Source organism: Lutra lutra, chromosome 18, assembly GCF_902655055.1.
Source record: "Lutra lutra chromosome 18, mLutLut1.2, whole genome shotgun sequence".
NCBI lineage: Eukaryota > Metazoa > Chordata > Mammalia > Carnivora > Mustelidae > Lutra > Lutra lutra.
Window position 1 is genome coordinate 33,849,799 of NC_062295.1, and position 18,389 is coordinate 33,868,187.

Below are 18,389 nucleotides of genomic sequence, written 5' to 3' on the forward strand. Positions count from 1 at the left end.
TCATATGGTTTCACTTATTTGTGGAGCATAACAAATAGCATGGAGGACATGGGGAGTTAGGGGAAGGGAGTTGGGGGAAATTGGAAGGGGAGGTGAACAATGAGAGACTATGGACTCTGAAAAACAATCTGAAGGGTTTGAAGAGGTGGGGGGTGGGAGGTTGGGGGAACCAGGTGGTGGGTATTGGAGAGGGCACGGATTGCATGGAGCACTGGGTGTGGTACAAAAAACAATGAATACTGTTATGCCAAAAATAAATTTTAAAAAATGATAAAAAAAAAAAAAGAAGAAGAAGCTCAGCTCCAGATGGTTTCTCAGGTGAGTTCTAGCAAATATTTAAAATGCAGTCAACACTAATTTTGCACAAATTCTTCAAAAAATAGAAGAGGTAGGAAGATTTTCAAACTCATTCTGCCTAGCCAGTTTTACCCTGATACTAAAACCAAACAATAATATCACAGTACAAGAGAACTACAGACCAATATATCTTATGACACAGAAGCACAAATCCTTAACAAAATATTAACAAACTGAACCCAGCAACATATCAAAAGAAGGATACACCATAACCAAGAGGGGTTTATCCCGGCAAATCTAGGTTATTTAATAAAATATAACAACAAATGTTTTTTAAACCACACAGTGGGGCACCTGGGTGGCTCAGTGGGTTAAGCCTCTGCCTTCAGCCCAGGTCATAATCTCAGGGTCCTGGGATCAAGGTCCACATTGGTCTCTCTGCTCAGCAGGGAGCCTGCTTCCCCCCGTCTCTGCCTGCCTCTCTGCCTACTTGTGATCTCTGTCAAATAAATAAATAAAATCTTTTTTTAAGGCATTTTTTTTATTCTTGTAAACTTAAGGAATTGGGAAAAATCAAAGATTGATACTCCTGGGCAGTTTTCTTCCTTTACTAAGGGAAATTAAGCATACTGGCAAAGGACATTTGAGTAGGTTGATCATTTATCAAGTAGTACTTATCCAATAAATGAAACATAGCCTCACATCTTAAGCCATTGTCCTTCAGTTGCTGTCTTTCATTATACACCCTAATGGGCGGCCTCATTATCACCAGTCTACCTCTCTTTCTTTCTAATCTTTTTTAAAAAATGAAATAAAAATAAAAACCACACAGTTATCTCAATACAACCAGAGAAAGTATTTGACAAAAATCTAACACCATTTGGTAATAAAAACACTCAACAAACTAGGAGCAGAAAGGAATGTCCTCAACCTGATAAAGGGCATCTATGAAAAACTCATACCTAATGTCACACTTCATGGATATAGACTGGACACTTTCCCTTAAGATTAAACAAAACAAGGTTGTCTCTATCACCACTTCTATTCAACATTGTACTAGAAGTTCTATCCAGGAAGAGAAAAAAATGAAGGAAGGAAAAAATAGAGGGGGGAGTGAGGGAAGGAAGGGAGGGAGGGAGGAATGAAGAAATGGAAAAGAAAAGAAAAGGGAGAGAGAAAGAAAGAAAAAAAGAAACAAAAGTTATTCATAAAGGAAATAAAGAAGTAAAAGCATCTCTATTATTAGTCAACATAATATTGAACATAGAAACTCTGAAGGAATACAATAAAAGTCTACTGGAACTAATAAACCAGTTTAGCAGGGCTTCAGGATACAAGATTAACATAAAAATCAATTCTATTTCATGGCTGTGGTGAGAAGTATGCTCCTGGGGGCTTTTCTGTCCCTCGGCAGGGTTTTTGACTTGGGAGTCACAGGGGCCCACAACTCCATCACCCCAGCACTTTGGAGGTTTCTCCTGTGCCACAGACTGCCAGGAAATCATCAATTGCTGAACATTCAAAGCTAGGGGGAGATAGAAGAGAAGAGCAACAATTTTAAGAACAGAAAATCGACTGCTTTCTGGAAGGTAGGACATGCAGAGAAGTGAATCCTAGTGACAGGAAAATAGACCGCAAGGGGAGGGGCTGGCTCCCAGCAAGTGAGAGAGCAGGGAAGCACAAGATTGGAACTTTTAGAAGTCTGCTCCACTGAGGAATGTTGCTCCAGAGGCTAAGCACAGGGTGGAGCCCTTGCATGGACAGTGTGGTCTCAGGACCCACAGGGACACAAAAAGACCAGTGGTATCTGAGGGTGGCAGAACTCCCAGGTATTGGAGCAGGGAAGATGGCTGCAGAGACAGAGCCAAGAACTGGGCTCCCAGCTTGGGATTACCTTAAACCATGATCCAAGGCACAGTCATGCCACTGCTCTTCGAGCAGGGACCCCACGAGTGGCAGATCTGGAGAGACCCCCTCCTACCTCCTTCCAGAGGAAGCAGGAGTGCACTGCAGGAATCTGCTGGGTTTGGAGACTCCAAAGTGGGCCATACGCCAGAGAGAGAAACACTCAGTCACAGGCCGGGTGAGCACAGAGCATGGCTGGAGACCAGGGAGACGGGAGGGATTGGCTTCTTTTCTCTGAGGGTGCACTGAGGAGTGGGACCCAAGCTCTTGGACACTACAGAGCTGGAGAGTGGGAGGCCACCATCTTCATTCCCATCCTCCAAAGCTCTATAGAAAGTATTAAGGGAACAAAAGTTCTGAGAGCAAACCCAAGCAGATCACTTAGCCTGGCCTCTGGCAAGGGCAGTGCAATTCCACCTTGAGCAAAGACATTTGAGAATCACTGCAACAGGATCCTCCCCAAGAAGATCAGCAAGAATATTCAGCCAAGATCAAGTTCATCGATTAATAAGAACTGTGGAACTCCAGAGCTAGGGGAAAGCAACACTGCATGGAGCACTGGGTGTGGTGCATACAACAAATTTTGGAACACTGGAAAAAATTTTAATGGCTTTTATCCCATGATTCTTTAGTTTTTTCAAAGATAAATTTTTAAATTTTATTTTTTCTTATTCTATTTTTAAATGTTTCCTCTTATTTTTTTAAAGTTTTATTTATTTATTTATTTGACAGACAGAGATCACAAGTTGGCAGAGAGGCAGGCAGAGAGAGAGGAGGAAGCAGGCTCCCCGCTGAGCAGAGAGCCCGATGTGGGGCTTGATCCCAGGACCCTGAGATCATGACCTGAGCTGAAGGCAGAGGATTTAACCCACTGAGCCACCCAGGCGCCCCAAAATGTTTCCTCTTATTTTAACGTTTTTAAACTATCTTATCAATGCCTTTTTAACAATTTTTAATTTTCATTGTTATAGTCATATTTTATCCCTCCATTGTATTTAACCTTATTTTTTGTATACACATATGCTTTCTTTTCCTTTAAAATTTTGGGATACAATTTCTTCTAATGGATCAAAATATACACTAAATCTAGTGCATGGCTTTGTTCTAGTCTCCAGCCTGATCACATTCTTTCCTCTTTTTCTTTTTTCTTTTTTCAACCAACTTATTTTTTTTTAATAAACATATATTTTTCCCCAGGGGTACAGGTCTGTGAATCACCAGGTTTACACACTTCACAACACTCACCATAGCACATACCCTCCCCAATGTCCATAACCCCACCCCCCTTATCCCAATCCCTCTCCCCCCAGCAACCCTCAGTTTCCAACTTCTTATCAACTCCTTTTTTAGAATCTTTTTTAATTTTCATCTTTACAGTCATATTCCATCCCTTCATTGTGTTTGCCCTTATGTTTGTATCTGTGTAAGTTTTTCTTTCTTTACAATTTTGGGAGGCAATTTCTTCTAACAGACCAAAATACACCCAAAATCAAGGGTGTGGCTCTGTTCTATTCACAAGTCTAATATATATATTCTTTTTTTCACCCTTTCTTCTCCCCCTAGTTTCAAGTCTCTTCTAATTTGGTTGTGTATATTTTTCTGGGGTCGTAGCTACCCTTTTAGTATTTTATTCTCTCATGCATCTATTCTTGTATGGATAAAACGACGAGGTGGAAAAACTCACAAAAAAAAAAAAAAGAACAAGAGGTAATACCAATAGCTAGGGACCTAATCAGTACAGACATTAGTAATATGTCAGAACTAGAGTTCAGAATGGCGACTATCAAGGTGCTAGCTGGGCTCAAAAAAAAAAAGGCATGGAAGATATTAGAGAAGCCCTTTCAGGATAAATAAAATCCCTTTCCAGAGAAATAAAAGAAATAAAATCTAACCAAGTTGAAATAAAAAGAGCTATTAATGAGGTGCAATCAAAAATGGAGGCTCTTACTGCTAGGATAAATGAGACAGAAGAGAGAATTAGTGATATAGAAGACCAAATAATGGAGAATAAAGAATCTGAGCAAAAGAGAGACAAACAACTATTTGACCACGAGGGGAGAATTTGAGAGATAACTGATACCATAAGACGAAACAATGTTAGAATAATTGGGATCCCAGAAAAAGAAGAAAAAGAGAGGGGAGCAGAAGGTATATTGGAGCAAATTACAGAAGAGAATTTCCCTAATTTGGCGAAGGGAACAAGCATCAAAATCCAAGAGGCACAGAGAACCCCTCTCAAAAATCAATAAAAATAGGTCCACTCCCCATCATCTAATAGTAAAACTTACAAGTCTTAGGGACAAAGAGAAAATCCTGAAAGCAGCTTGGGACAAGAGGTCTATAACATACAATGGTAGAAATATTAGTTTGGCAGCAGACTTATCCACAGAGACCTGGCAGGCCAGAAAGGACTGGCACGATATATTCAGAGAACTAAACGAGAAAATATGCACCCAAGAATACTATATCCAGCTAGGCTGTCATTGAAAATAGGAAAGATAAAAAGCTTCCAGGACAAACAAAAACTAAAAGAATTTGCAAATGCCAAACCAGCCCTATAGGAAATACTGAAAGGGGTCCTCTGAGCAAAGAGAGACCCTAAAAGTAACATAGACCAGAAAGGAACAGAGACAATATACAGTAACAGTCACCTTACAGGCAATGCAATAGCACTAAATTCATATCTTTCAATAGTTACCCTGAATGTAAATGGGCTAAATGCCCCAATCAAAAGACACAGATTATCAGAATGGATTAAAAAAAAAAAACAAAAACAAAAAACAAGACCCATTGATATGCTGTGTACAAGAAACTAATTTTAGACCCAAAGACACCTCCAGATTTAAAGTGAGGGAGTGGGAAACAATTTACCATGCTAATGGACATCAAAAGAAAGCTGGGGTGGTAATCCTTATATCAGATCAATTAAATTTTAAGCCAAGAGATGAGAAAGGACACTATATCATACTTAAAGGGTCAGTCCAACAAGAAGATCTAACAATTTTAAGTATCTATGCCCCTAAACTGAGAGCAGCCAAGTATATAAACCAATTAATAACAAATCAAAGAAACACATCAACAATAATACAATAATAGTAGCAGACTTTAACACCACCTCACTGAAATGGACAGATCATCTAAGCAAAAGATCAACAAGGAAATAAAGGCTTTAGATGACATACTGGACCAGATGGACATCAGAGATATATTCAGAACATTCCATCCCAAAACAACAGAATATATATTCTTCTCTAGTGCCCATGGAACATTCTCCAGAATAGATCACATCCTGGGTCACAAATCAGTTCTCAACCAGTACCAAATGATTGGGATCATTCCCTGCATATTTTCAGACCACAATGGTCTGAAACTAGAGCTCAATCACAAGAAGAAAGTTGGAAAGACCTCAAATACATAGAGGCTAAAGAGCATCCTACTAAAGAATAAATGGGTCAACCAGGAAATTAAAGAAAAAATTTAAAAATTCATGGAAACAAACGAAATTGAAAACACAACTGTTCAAAATCTTTGGGACACAGCAAAGGTGGTCCTGAGAGGAAAGTATATAGCAATACAAGACTTTCTCAAGAAACAAAAAAGGTCTCAAATACACAGCCTAACCCTACACCTAAAGGAGCTGGAGAAAGAACAGCAAAGAAAGTTTAAACCCAGAAGGAGAAGAAAAATAGTAAAGATCAGAGCAGAAATCAATGAAATAGAAACCAAAACCACAGCAGAACAAATCAACGAAACTGGGAGCTGGTTCTTTGAAAGAATTAATAAGATTAATAAACCCCTGGTCAGACTTAACAAAAAAGAAAAGAGAAAGGATTTTATTTGGATAAATAAAATCATGACTGAAAGAAAAGAGATCACAACCAACATCAAAGATACAAAAACAATTATAATAACGTATGAGCAACCATACGCCAACAAATTTGACAATCTGGAAGAAATGGATGCATTCCCAGAGACACGTAAACTACCAAAACTGAACCAGGAAGAAACAGAAAACTGAACAAACCCATAACCACTAAGGAGATTGAAGCAGTCATCAAAAATCTGCCAACAAACAAGAGCCCAGGGCCAGACAGCTTCCCAGGGGAATTCTACCAAACATTTAAAGAAGAATTAATCTTGATGAAGTCCCAAAAGTTCATTTTCACTTTTGTTTCCTTTGCCTTTGGAGACATATCTTGAAAGAAGTTACTGTGGCTGATATCGAAGAGGTTACTGCCTATGTTCTCCTCTAGGATTCTGATGGATTCCTGCCTCATGTTGAGGCCTTTTATCCATTTCGAGTTTATCTTTGTGTACAGTGTAAGAGAGTGGTCGAGTTTCATTCTTCTACATATAGCTGTCCACTTTTCCCAGCACCATTTATTGGAGAGACTGTGTTTTTTCCACTGTATCTTTTTTCCTGCTTTGTTGAAGATTATTTGACCATAGAGTTGAGGGTCCATATCTGGGCTCTCTACTCTGTTCCACTGGTCTATGGGTCTGTTTTTATGCCAGTACCATGCTGTCTTGGTGATCACAGCTTTGTAGTAAAACTTGAAATCAGGTAACGTGATACCCCCAGTTTTATTTTTGTTTTTCAACATTTCCTTAGCAATTCGGGGTCTCTTCTGATTCCATACAAATTTTAGGATTATTTGCTCCAGCTCTTTGAAAAATACCAGTGGAATTTTGATCAGAATGGCATTAAAAGTATAGGTTGCTCTAGACAGTAGAGACATGTTAACAATGTTTATTCTTCCGATCCAAGAGCAAGGAATGGTCTTCCATCTTTTTGTGTCTTCTTCAATTTCTTTCATGAGTGTTCTGTAGTTCCTCGAGTACAGATCCTTTACCTCTTTGGTTAGGTTGATTCCCAGGTATCTTATGGTTCTTGGTGCTATAGTAAATGGAATTGATTCTCTAATTTCCCTTGCTGTATTTTCATTGTTAGTGTATAAGAAAGTCACTGATTTCTGTACATTGACTTTGTATCCTGCCACATTGCTGAATTGCTATATGAGTTCTAGTAGTTTGGGGGTGGAGTCTTTTGGGTTTCCCATATAAAGAATCATGTCATCTGCGAAGAGAGAGAGTTTGACTTCTTCATTGCCAATTTGGATGCCTTTTATTTCTCTTTGTTGACTGATTGCTGTTGCTAGTACTTCTAATACTATGTTAAACAAGAGTGGTGAGAGTGGGCATCCTTGTCATGTTCCTGATCTCAACGGGAAGGCTGCAAGATTTTTCCCATTGAGGATGATATTTGCTGTGGGTCTTTCATAGATAGATTTTATGAAGTTCAGGAATGTTCACAAAGAGGCAACCCATGGAATGGGAGAAGATATTTGCAAATGACAGTACAGACAAAAGGTTGATATCCAGGATCTATAAAGAACTTCTCAAACTCAACACACACAAAACAGATGATCATATCAAAAAGTGGGCAGAAGATATGAACAGACACTTCTCCAATGAAGACCTACAAATGGCTATCAGAAACATGAAAAAATGTTCATCATCACTAGCCATCAGGGAGATTCAAATTAAAACCACACTGAGATACCACCTTACACCAGTTAGAATGGCCAAAATTAGCAAGACAGGAAACAACATGTGTTGGAGAGGATGTGAGAAAGGGGAACTCTCTTCCACTGTTGGTGGGAATGCAAGCTGGTGCAGCCACTTTGGAGAACAGTGTGGAGATTCCTCAAGAGATTACAAATAGAGCTTCCCTATGACCCTGCAATTGCACTACTGGGTATTTACCCCAAAGATACAGATGTAGTGAAAAGAAGGGCCATCTGTACCCCAATGTTTATAGCAGCAATGGCCACGGTTGCCAAACTGTGGAAAGAACCAAGATGCCCTTCAGCCGATGAATGGATAAGGAAGATGTGGTCCATATACACTATGGAATATTATGCCTCTATCAGAAAGGATGAATACCCAACTTTTGTAGCAACATGGACGGGACTGGAAGAGATTATGCTGAGTGAAATAAGTCAAGCAGAGAGAGTCAACTATCATATGGTTTCACTTATTTGTGGAGCATAACAAATACCATGGAGGACATGGGGAGATGGAGAGGAGAAGAGAGTTGAGGGAAATTGGAAGGAGAGGTGAACCATGAGAGACTATGGACTCTGAAAAACAATCTGATGGTTTTGAAGGGGCAGGGGGTGGGAGGTTGGGGGAACCAGGTGGTGGGTATTAGAGAGGGCATGGATTGCATGGAGCACTGGGTGTGGTGCAAAAACAATGAATACTGTTATGCTGAAAAGAAATAAAAAATTAAAAAAAAAAAAGAATCCTGGCTGGCTTCTTTGTAGAAATTGGCATACTCAAATAAAAATTCATATGGAAGGTAAGGGACCCAGAATGGCCAAAACAACCTTGAAAAAAAAGGAATAAAATTCTAGAGCTCCAACTTCCAGCTTTAAAACTTACCACACAGTTATAAAGATCAAGACGGTGTGGTCCAGGCATAAGGAGATCAATGGAATTGAATTTGGAATCTAAAATTAGACCCATGTATTTATGGTCAACTGAATTTTCATAAGGTTTCCATTACCAATCAATGAAATAAATAATCTTCAATAAATGGTACTGGGACATGTCACATGACCTCAGATTTTACAATAAATTCTTAAATATAACATTAAAATCACAGATGATAAAAAGAAAACTAAAACTATATATTGTAAATATTAAAAATTTTGTGCTACAAAGAACACTATGAAGAAAGTGAAAAGACACCTACAGAATGGGAGAGAAAATCTGCAAATTACATATCTGATTTAAGGGTCTTTTATCTAGAAGATACAGACAACTCTTACAACTCAAAAACAGATGAATAACTGAACTATAAATGGGCAAGAATTTGAATGCACATTTATCTAAAGAAGATATTTGCAAATGACATTACAGATAAAGAGCTGGTATCTAAGACCTATAAAAAACTTTTCCGGCTCCTTGGTGGTTGGCTCAGTTGGTTAACTTAGGTCATGATCCTGGAGTCATAGGATCAAGTGCCGTATCAGGCTCCCTGCTCAGCAGGGAGTCTGCTTCTCCCTCTGACCCACCCTCCTCTTATGCTCTCTCTCTCTCTCTCTCTCTCCTTCTCTCATAAATAAAATCTTTAAAAGAAAAAAAAAAAAACTTCTCAAACTTGGGCACCTGGGTGGCTCAGCAGATGAAGCATCTGCCTTCCACTCAGGTCATGATCCCAGGATCCTAGGATGGAGCCCAGAATTGGGCTCCCTGCTCAGCAGGGGAGCCTGCTTCTCCCTCTCCTGCTCTCCCTGCTTGTAAGTTCACTCTCTGTGTATGTGTTTCAAATAAATAAACAAAATCTTTAAAAAGAACTTCTCAAACTCAACACCCAAAAAACAATGAGATACCATGTTACACCAGTTAGAATGGCAAAAATTAACAAGGCACAAAACAACAAATGTTAGTGAGGATGTGGAGAAAGGGGAGCCCTCCTCCTACACTGTTGGTGGGAATGCAAGCTGGTATAGCCACTCTAGAAAACAGTAGGGGGTTCCTCAAAAAGTTAAAAATAGAGCTACCCTATGACCCAGCCATTGCACTACTGAGTATTTACCCTGAAGATACAGATGTAGTGAAAAGAAGGGGCACATGCACCCCAATGTTCATAGCAGCAATGTCCACAACAGCCAAACTGTGGAAAGAGCCGAGATGCCCTTCAACAGACGAATGGATAAAGAACATGTGGGATATATATATATTCACACACACACACACACACACACACACACACACACATATATACATACACACAAACACACACACACACATACACAACGGAATGTTATTCAGCCATCAAAAAGGGTCAATACCCACCATTTGCATCAACATGGATGGAACTGGAGGGGATTATGCTGAATGAAATAAGTCAAGCAGAGAAAGACAATTATCATATGGTTTCACTCGTATGTAGAACATAAGGAATAGCATGGAAGATCACAGAGGAAGGGAGGGAAAATTGAATGTGAAGAAATCAGAGAGGGAGACAAACCATGAGAGACTCTGGACTTGGGGAATCAAACTGAGAGTTTTAGACGGGAGGGGTTTGGGGGGCTGGGTGAGGTTGAATGGGTATTAAGGAGGGCACATATTGCATGAAGCACTGGCTGTTATACACAAACAATGAATTGTGGAACACTACATCAGGAACTTAGGAGTACTATATGGTGACTATAAAAAATATTTTTTAAAAAGGATGGGTAGAGACTGGAACCTTCACATTTTACAGGTGGGAATGTAAAATGGTGTCACTATTGTGGAAAACAGTTTGGCAGTTACTTATTAAATTAAAAACACTAGACTTCAGCAACACAGCAAGTTATAAAGCGAAGCATTGTACAAACTTAGCAAAGTTACTTTCACAAGTACACCTCCAAATACACACCCAAAAGAGTTGAAAACAGGTATTCAAGCAAAAACCTGTGCATGAATGTGAATAGCACCACTGTTCACAATAGCCAAGAGTTGGAAACAACCCAAATGTCCATCAAATGATAAAAGGACAAACAAAATGCAGTATGTCCATACAATGGAATATTGTTCTGTCATAAAAAGAAAGTTCTGATGGATGGTGCAACATGGATGAACCTTGAAAACATTATGCTAATGAAGGAAGGCAGCCAGAAAGATCACAGATTATATGATTCTATCTGTATGAAGAGTCAAGACAGAAAGTAGATTAGTGGTTGTTTAGGGCTAAGAGAAGTGGGTAGTGATAGTAAAACAATAAAGTACAGAATTTCTGTGTTGACAACAATATTCCAACCATTGACTGCAGTAGAAGTTGTTCATATCTTTGAAGGCACTAAGCAGAATTTTCAGATTCCTTGAATCATAACAGACATACAGCACTGTTTATGATAAGGTGTACTGCATACACTTGACATACATATATAAAATGCTTACAATAAGATTATATAACACCCATCATCTCATATAGTTATAAAAACAAAGTTTTCTGCCATTATGATGAGAACTTCTACAGTCTACTCTCTTGGCAATCTACAAACACATTAGACAGCAGAGCTAACTATAGTCACCACGTTGTGTTTACAGTCCAGTACTCATCTATCTTATAACTGAAAGTGTGCAACTTTGGTCACCTTCATTCAATTACTACCCCACAACCCCTGCCTCTGATAACCACAAATCTGATCTCCTTTTTGTAGGACTTGGTTTCTTGTACTGTTTTTTTATTCCACATGTAATTGAGGTCATACAGTATTTGTCTTTCTCTGATTCATTTCATTTATTGTAATGCCCTTGGGATCCATCCATGTTGTCCAAATACAATGTCTTTCCATTTTTATGGCTAAATAAGATTCCATGGTATATACATACCACATTTTCATTATCCGTTCCTTGGATGATGAACACTCAGGCTGTAAAACTGAACTGTACATTTTTAAAAGGGGGACATATATGTTAGATGAAGTTATATCTCAGTAAAATTGGTGTAGAAAGGTAGGAAGAGAAGAAGTGAGGGAGGAAGGAAGAAAGGAAAAAAGAGGAAGGAAGGAAAAAAGAAAACTAGTACTGAACGTACTTATTGAGAAGAATAATGGATCAAGGAAATCAAATTTTAAGAGCTTCTTAGTATTTTCCACGAAGGGATCCTGTGGGTTGCTGAGGGAATCAATGTTCACTCCAAACGATGTGCTGGTAATCACATCCATGCTGTAGGCCCCAAAGATGCTGTGACAGAAAGAAAAAACATGTGTAATTAAAATCACCACATCTTAACTATCTTAATCCAACACATGCAACAAAAAGTACACGTAGATTCCAATGTCCAGACAAGACAAAAACCACACATTCAGAACCATCTTCTGCATCATCTGAAGAGTCTAGATGCCATCACACTCACTCATGAGGTGCTTGTGAGGTGCCAGTGATGCAGCTGGCCTTGTGCTAGGGGTGATGGGGACACTGTGACATGTTAGACACACCTCTGAGCTCAAGGAGCTCAGTCATGGAGAGATAGAGACCCAAAGTTGGACAAATTACAGTAGCGTGTTTTGACTATGGGCAGCAGAAGGTGGATAAGCACTGTGTTTGAGCAGGACAAATGGTAGGATAATTAATTCTTCCTCATGGAGTCACAAACCATGAAACTGATCTGGATCTTCTCTCACCACAGTATCTGTGCTCAGAGCTGATTCCTCTTCAGCACATTACAAAACATCAACACCCTGTTCTGCACTGCCAGGACCACAATCCCTTCTTCTCTATACCCTGGCTAAGTGTCCTGAAAGACCCACTCTGTCTCATCTTCATCAATCTGAGATTGTCCTGAGGACTCATTCATTTTTAGAAAATGTAAGAACTAAGAATGTTTATACTTTAAAAATATATATTAAGTCACACCAAAATTGATTTAGGGGATTCCATAGCTAAGTGACCACATGCCAATAGTTTTCCTAGGACAATCCCAATGTACATCTGTTCATCCTACATAATTTAAAATATCCCAAGTTGGGAAAAAATAAATATTTTTATTTTATGTATATTATATGTGTATGCATGTGTATACACACACACACACACACACACACACATATATAAACACATACACACATATAGTGTCACCCTCCCATTACATGAGCAGGGCCTTCTCTTTTTCGAGATTGAAAGAAGGACAGCTGGGAGAATTAATATTTAGTGTTTTGCTAATATCCTCAACAAAATCAAGAAGGGTCTTAAGTTGTTCCAAGTTCCACATATTAATGTTCTTGCTCCACCCAGTGCCCATCAATATGTACCAAGTACCTTCCCCTCCCACCATACATACCCTCTACACTCAAAGATTTGGTACATTTTTTTTCCAATCATATATTGTTGTCTTCCAGAATATCCAAGGTGACAGTGAAGCAGATAAATTAATACTGCCTCATATACACTAAAGGAGACCCTTTATCTTCTGACTGCCCTGCCTTTTTAGGTGAGCTACCTTTTCTTAGCTGGCCCACTGGAGTTGTAACACCACACGCATACTTCAGCTGTTTCACTGGAGTGACTCAATAGTGGCAGTTGGCTCTGTGGCAGCAGCTGGAAAATGTCATGACAGAGCTGGAATCCCAGCAGCTGCACTCCTACTTACTCTTTCAAGTTGATAGGCTTGCCTTTCTCAGCCTCCTTCCTCACATTCTTCACCAACACATCTCCATATTGGCCAATGATGGAGAACATCTACACACAAAATACAACACCACCTGAAGTTAAATCTGAGAATCAAGTTCTAGAATGATGTGGCTCTCACAAGCATGGAGCAGTGATTTGTAATAACAAATTTTATCATGTCTGTCATAGGTCATAAAAAGACCATTGTTATGAAGCCCAAATTCCGCAGACTTCCCCTTAGAGATGGACTATGACTGTATTTCCTACCTGCTCCCAGATGTATTCCTTAACGTTCTAATTGAACGTCTTCTTTTCTTACCTCCTTGAGCTTTCCACTAGTGAAAGTAGGGGACAACAATGTTCGCATCCTCTTCCATTCTTCATCCTCAGACAAAGAGAGTGCACTTTTCATGAATCCCACTGGACCAAGAGCCTAGAGTCAAAGAAAAACACAATTTGCCCTACATAAGTTTTGGAGGTCTCAAAGGTTGTGGAAAATTTGTTAAACAGGCAGAAATTATTCAACAAGTATATCGTGATCATCAACTTATTTGTAGGCCCTATGGTAGGTGATCAACAGATACTTATCCCAAAAGCCTAGCTTTTTGCAAGGCTGAGGACACATCCAGCCACCTGCTGTGCTTTCCAGCCTTTATATTCCATCTTCATTTCAGCGTATATGTCGTATGAGAGAATTTGTCAGGGAAACTACTCCTCCAGGGGAATACGCAGGATTACCACCTAGTACATTCTCTTAAACTGTGCAGAGTAGATTGGATTGGTGGAAGGCAGCCAAATAGCCTGGCAAACTGTATGTTGCCTCAGACCAGTTCTACCTTTTTCATATATCCGCAGCATATGAAACTCAAAAACTGGATGTCTTGATATGGTGATTTTTTAAAAATGCATTGTAGTTAACACTAAAAAGATTAGGAATCTGCTTTTGTGAAGAAATGGTACAGTAACATGGAAATCTCTTCCCCCTGTATTTTCCCCAAATGAACATAAGGAAAAAGAAAGAAATGACTCTATTTCTCATCTTGGGATTGATCTAGCAAGCCAATCAGTTTGAATATTTCTTCTATTTTCTAAAACTATATTTTGTTTTAAAATAGATATCTCCATGGCTAAAGTTAACAACTCAGGGAACAACAAGTGTTGGCAAGGACACAGAGAAAGGGAACACTCTTACACTATTGGTAGAAATGCAGACTGGTACCCCACTCTGGAAAACAGTATGGAGGTTCTTCAAAAACTTAAAAATAGAGCTATCCTATGACCCTGCAATTGGACTACTAGGTATTTATCAGAAGGATACAAACACATGCACCCCAATGATTATAGCAGCAATGTGCACAATTGCCAAAATACAGAAAGAGCCCAGATGTCCATTGACAGTGGAATGGATAACAAAGACATGGTGTGTGTGTCTGTATATATCTATATCGTATACATGGAATATTATTTAGCCATCAAAAGGAATAATATTGTGCCATTTGCAACAACATAGAAGGAACTGGAGGGCATTATGCTAAGGGAAATAAGTTAATCAGAGAAAGCCAATTATGTGATTTCACTCATACGTGGAATTTAAGAAACAAAACAGATGAACATAGAAAGGAAGGAAAAATACGATAAAAACAGAGATGGAGGCAAACCATAAGACACTCTTTAACTATAGGGAACAGACTGGAAGTTGCTGGTGGGGAGGGGGATGGGGGGATGGGGTACCTAGATGATGGGCATTAAGTAATGAAGTAATGAGCACTGGGTGTTGTATGCAACTGATGAATCACTGAATTCTACCTCTGAAACTAATAATACAGTATATGTTAATTAATTGAATTTAAATTTTAAATTTTTTGATAAAAATAAAATGGATACTTCTAACACCATTTCATGATAAAAACTCACAAACTAAGAAGAAACAGAAAGTTCTTCAACTTAATAACAAGCATCTAAACCTTACAGCTAACATCACCTCAGTGAGGAAAAACTGATGTTATATCATTAAGATGATGAAACAGGACACTTCAGCCTCTGTCATCCCACAAATAACAACAATCAGACAGCTATCCAGAAACAAAAATAGGCTCAAGGGCTTAGGAGTCTATTTAAGAAGCTTCAACAACACAGTGGAGCAAAACTCCTGAGAATAACTGTACAAGAAAAGTAGGGAGAAGAGCTTTATTTTGCCTGCATCACCCCATGACCCAGGCCAGCGCTGCTCAGCACCAAGAGGACCCCCTCTGACCTGAGATAGTTCCCCTTCCTGGGGAAAAGCAGAAGGGTGAGCGACCATTAGCCCCACCCCCTTCAGGGCATGGCACAAATGACCTGTTTTGGTTTCAAACCTCCCAGAGACTGGCATGGCTGACACAGCTAGACACAGCTAAGAACAAAGAAGGGCAGGACTACCAGTATCGATTAAGTGGAAGGAGTGACCATGCTTCTCTATGTCCTGCTCTGCAGAAGTCTCTAGAACGCTTTGCTGCTGAGATGAACAGTTGGCCCAGCACTGTGTACTCTCTAAGATTTTGCTGCTGATAGTCCCAGAGGTTTTCACACTTGCATACTCAAGGTGCCAGAGTCCTGCTGTGTCCCATCTGCACTCACACGAGTTGCCTCAGCCAGTGCCACCCCAACACTGTGAGCCCCAAATCTACACCACCAGCCAGTCTTCACCTTTATGAGTGGGCATATGGACACCAGCCCAAGCCCCAGCAGTTTCTGGGCCTGAGGCCAGGCCTGACTCCTGTCACTGGACTGCATTGACACTTGAGATCACAGCTAAACCCTGGAGATGCACACCTACACACTGCCAGCCTGACCTCTAGTTATGAGCCCCACTGCTATGCATGCAGTACTGGCTAGCCCTGAAGCCATGTGAGTGCACACAGACAGCTCAGGAACTCAAAGCTACCTGTGTGCACACAGTTGGTACAGCCCCCACCACTGGCACTAGCTCTGTTTGGGGCATGAGCCTGCTTTCAGCCCTCCAGATGAGTGTGTGCATAGCACCAACTCTGGCCACCATTCTCCTTCCCCAGTCTCCTGGTGCTGGATCTGGGGTGCTGCTGAAGACCCTAACTGCCACCACAGCCACAAAGAACCCTCCTCTGCTCTTGCTGCCAAGGATCATGCAGTTGCTCAAGGTGTGGCACCCAAATGCATGAACCAACCATGCCCTCCTGGATTATTTTAAATTATCCAGTCAGAGTGGGGAACAAAAATGAAAAGAATTGGGGGAAAAGCCTACAGGACTTACAGGACACCATCAAGTGAAACAACATTCATATTATGGGAGTCCCAGTAGGGACTTCCCCCAGTAGGGAAATCTTACTAAAATAAACAACGGCTGAAAATTTCTCAAACCTAGAGAAATGTATGGAAATCTTGGGTCATGAGGCTTAAAGTCCCCAATAAGACTGAATCTGAAAAGGACTTCTCCAAGAGACATTATAATAAAACTGTCAAAAATTAAACCCAAAGCAAAAGTCTTGAAAGCAGCAAGAGAAAAGAAACTCATCACATACAAGGGAACACCATGGGGCTATCAGTGGAATCCCCAGTGGAAATCATGAAAGGCAGAAGACAGTGGATGATTTATTTGAAATGCTGAAAAAAATCCCAACTAAGAATACCTTACCCAGAGAAACAAGACTTTCAGAAATGTGAGAGCGATAAAGACATTTCCAGACAAACAAAAGTGGACAGAATTCATTACTACTAAGCCTGCCTTACAAGAAATACTAAAGGGAGTCCTTCGAGCTGAAAAACAAAAGGGCAGTTAGTAGTAACATGAAATCACATGAAAGTATAAATCTCTCTGGTAAATATAAATGCATAAATTCAGAATACAGTGGTATTGTACCGGCAATATACAAATCACTTATAACTCTAGTGAAAGTTTAAAACACAAATAATTTTTAAAACTACAGTTAAAAGAATTTGTTAAATACACGATATGAGATATGTAAATTGTGACATCAAAAACATAAAATTGGTGGGGGAGGAATAAAAGCATTGAGTTTGGAAATAAACATGTTAAATTCTTATCCACTTAAAACAGACTACTATATTTAGAAGATATTTTATGTAAACCTCCTGGTAACTGCAAAACAAAAACATAGAGTAGATAAAGAAAAGATAAAGAGGGAAAAAAAATCAAAGCATACCACTGTAAAAAAAAAAAAAAAACGTCAATGTAAAAAAGAAAGATATGTACTAGGAATAATTGATCTATGAAACACCTGGACTAACAAATGACAATAGTAAATCCTTATCAATAATTACTTTAAATGTAAAGGGAATGATGAATGGATAAAGACAATAAAATATTACTTGGCCTCAAAAAGGAAGGAAATCCTGCCATTTCCAAGCATGGATGAACCTGGACAACAGGGACAACATGCTAAGGGCACTAAACCAGATACAGAAGGACAGGATTTGCAAGATCTCAATTATAAGTGGAATCTAGAAAAATAAAGTCAAGCACAGTAACAAATAGTGGAATGGTAGTTATCAGGAGCAAAAGAAATATAGAAATCAAATGGTACAAACTTTTGTTAATGAGATGAAAAAGTTCTAGAGACTGAATATACTATATGGTGATTATAATTATTAATACTATATTATACATTTGAAATTTGCTTTCTTCATTAGTTTTTGATGTAGTGTTCTATAATTCATTGTTCTTTTTTTTTTTAATTTCTTTTCAGCGTAACAGTATTCATTGTTTTTTGCACCACACCCAGTGCTCCACACATTCATTGTTCTTAACACAAACACACACACATACACAAAGAAACTCTGGGTGAGGATAGATATGTTCATTCATTTGTCATAATCACTTCACAATGTATACATAAATCAAAACATCATACTTAAATATATACAGTTTTCATTATAAAAAATGTATGTATAAATATTTAAATGGTGAAAGACTGAATGCTTGCCCCTAACATCAGGAACAAGACAAAATGTGTACTCTCACCACTCTTATTTAACATCTTACT

The 18,389-nt window shown here is 39.2% G+C and overlaps 1 protein-coding gene across 3 annotated transcripts in view; it reads right to left on the reverse strand.

Annotated features, from left to right (window-relative positions):
* Positions 1-18,389, reverse strand: part of LOC125090643 (cytochrome P450 3A12) — a 50,434-nt gene that overhangs the window by 15,701 nt on the left and 16,344 nt on the right. For all 3 annotated transcript variants that reach the window (XM_047713502.1, XM_047713504.1, XM_047713503.1), the window contains exons 6-8: positions 13,691-13,804; positions 13,352-13,440; positions 11,798-11,946 (exon numbers count right to left, since the gene is read on the reverse strand). In XM_047713502.1, coding sequence (XP_047569458.1) covers positions 11,798-11,946; positions 13,352-13,440; positions 13,691-13,804 — 352 coding nt within the window. The remainder of the gene's footprint in view (positions 1-11,797; positions 11,947-13,351; positions 13,441-13,690; positions 13,805-18,389) is intronic.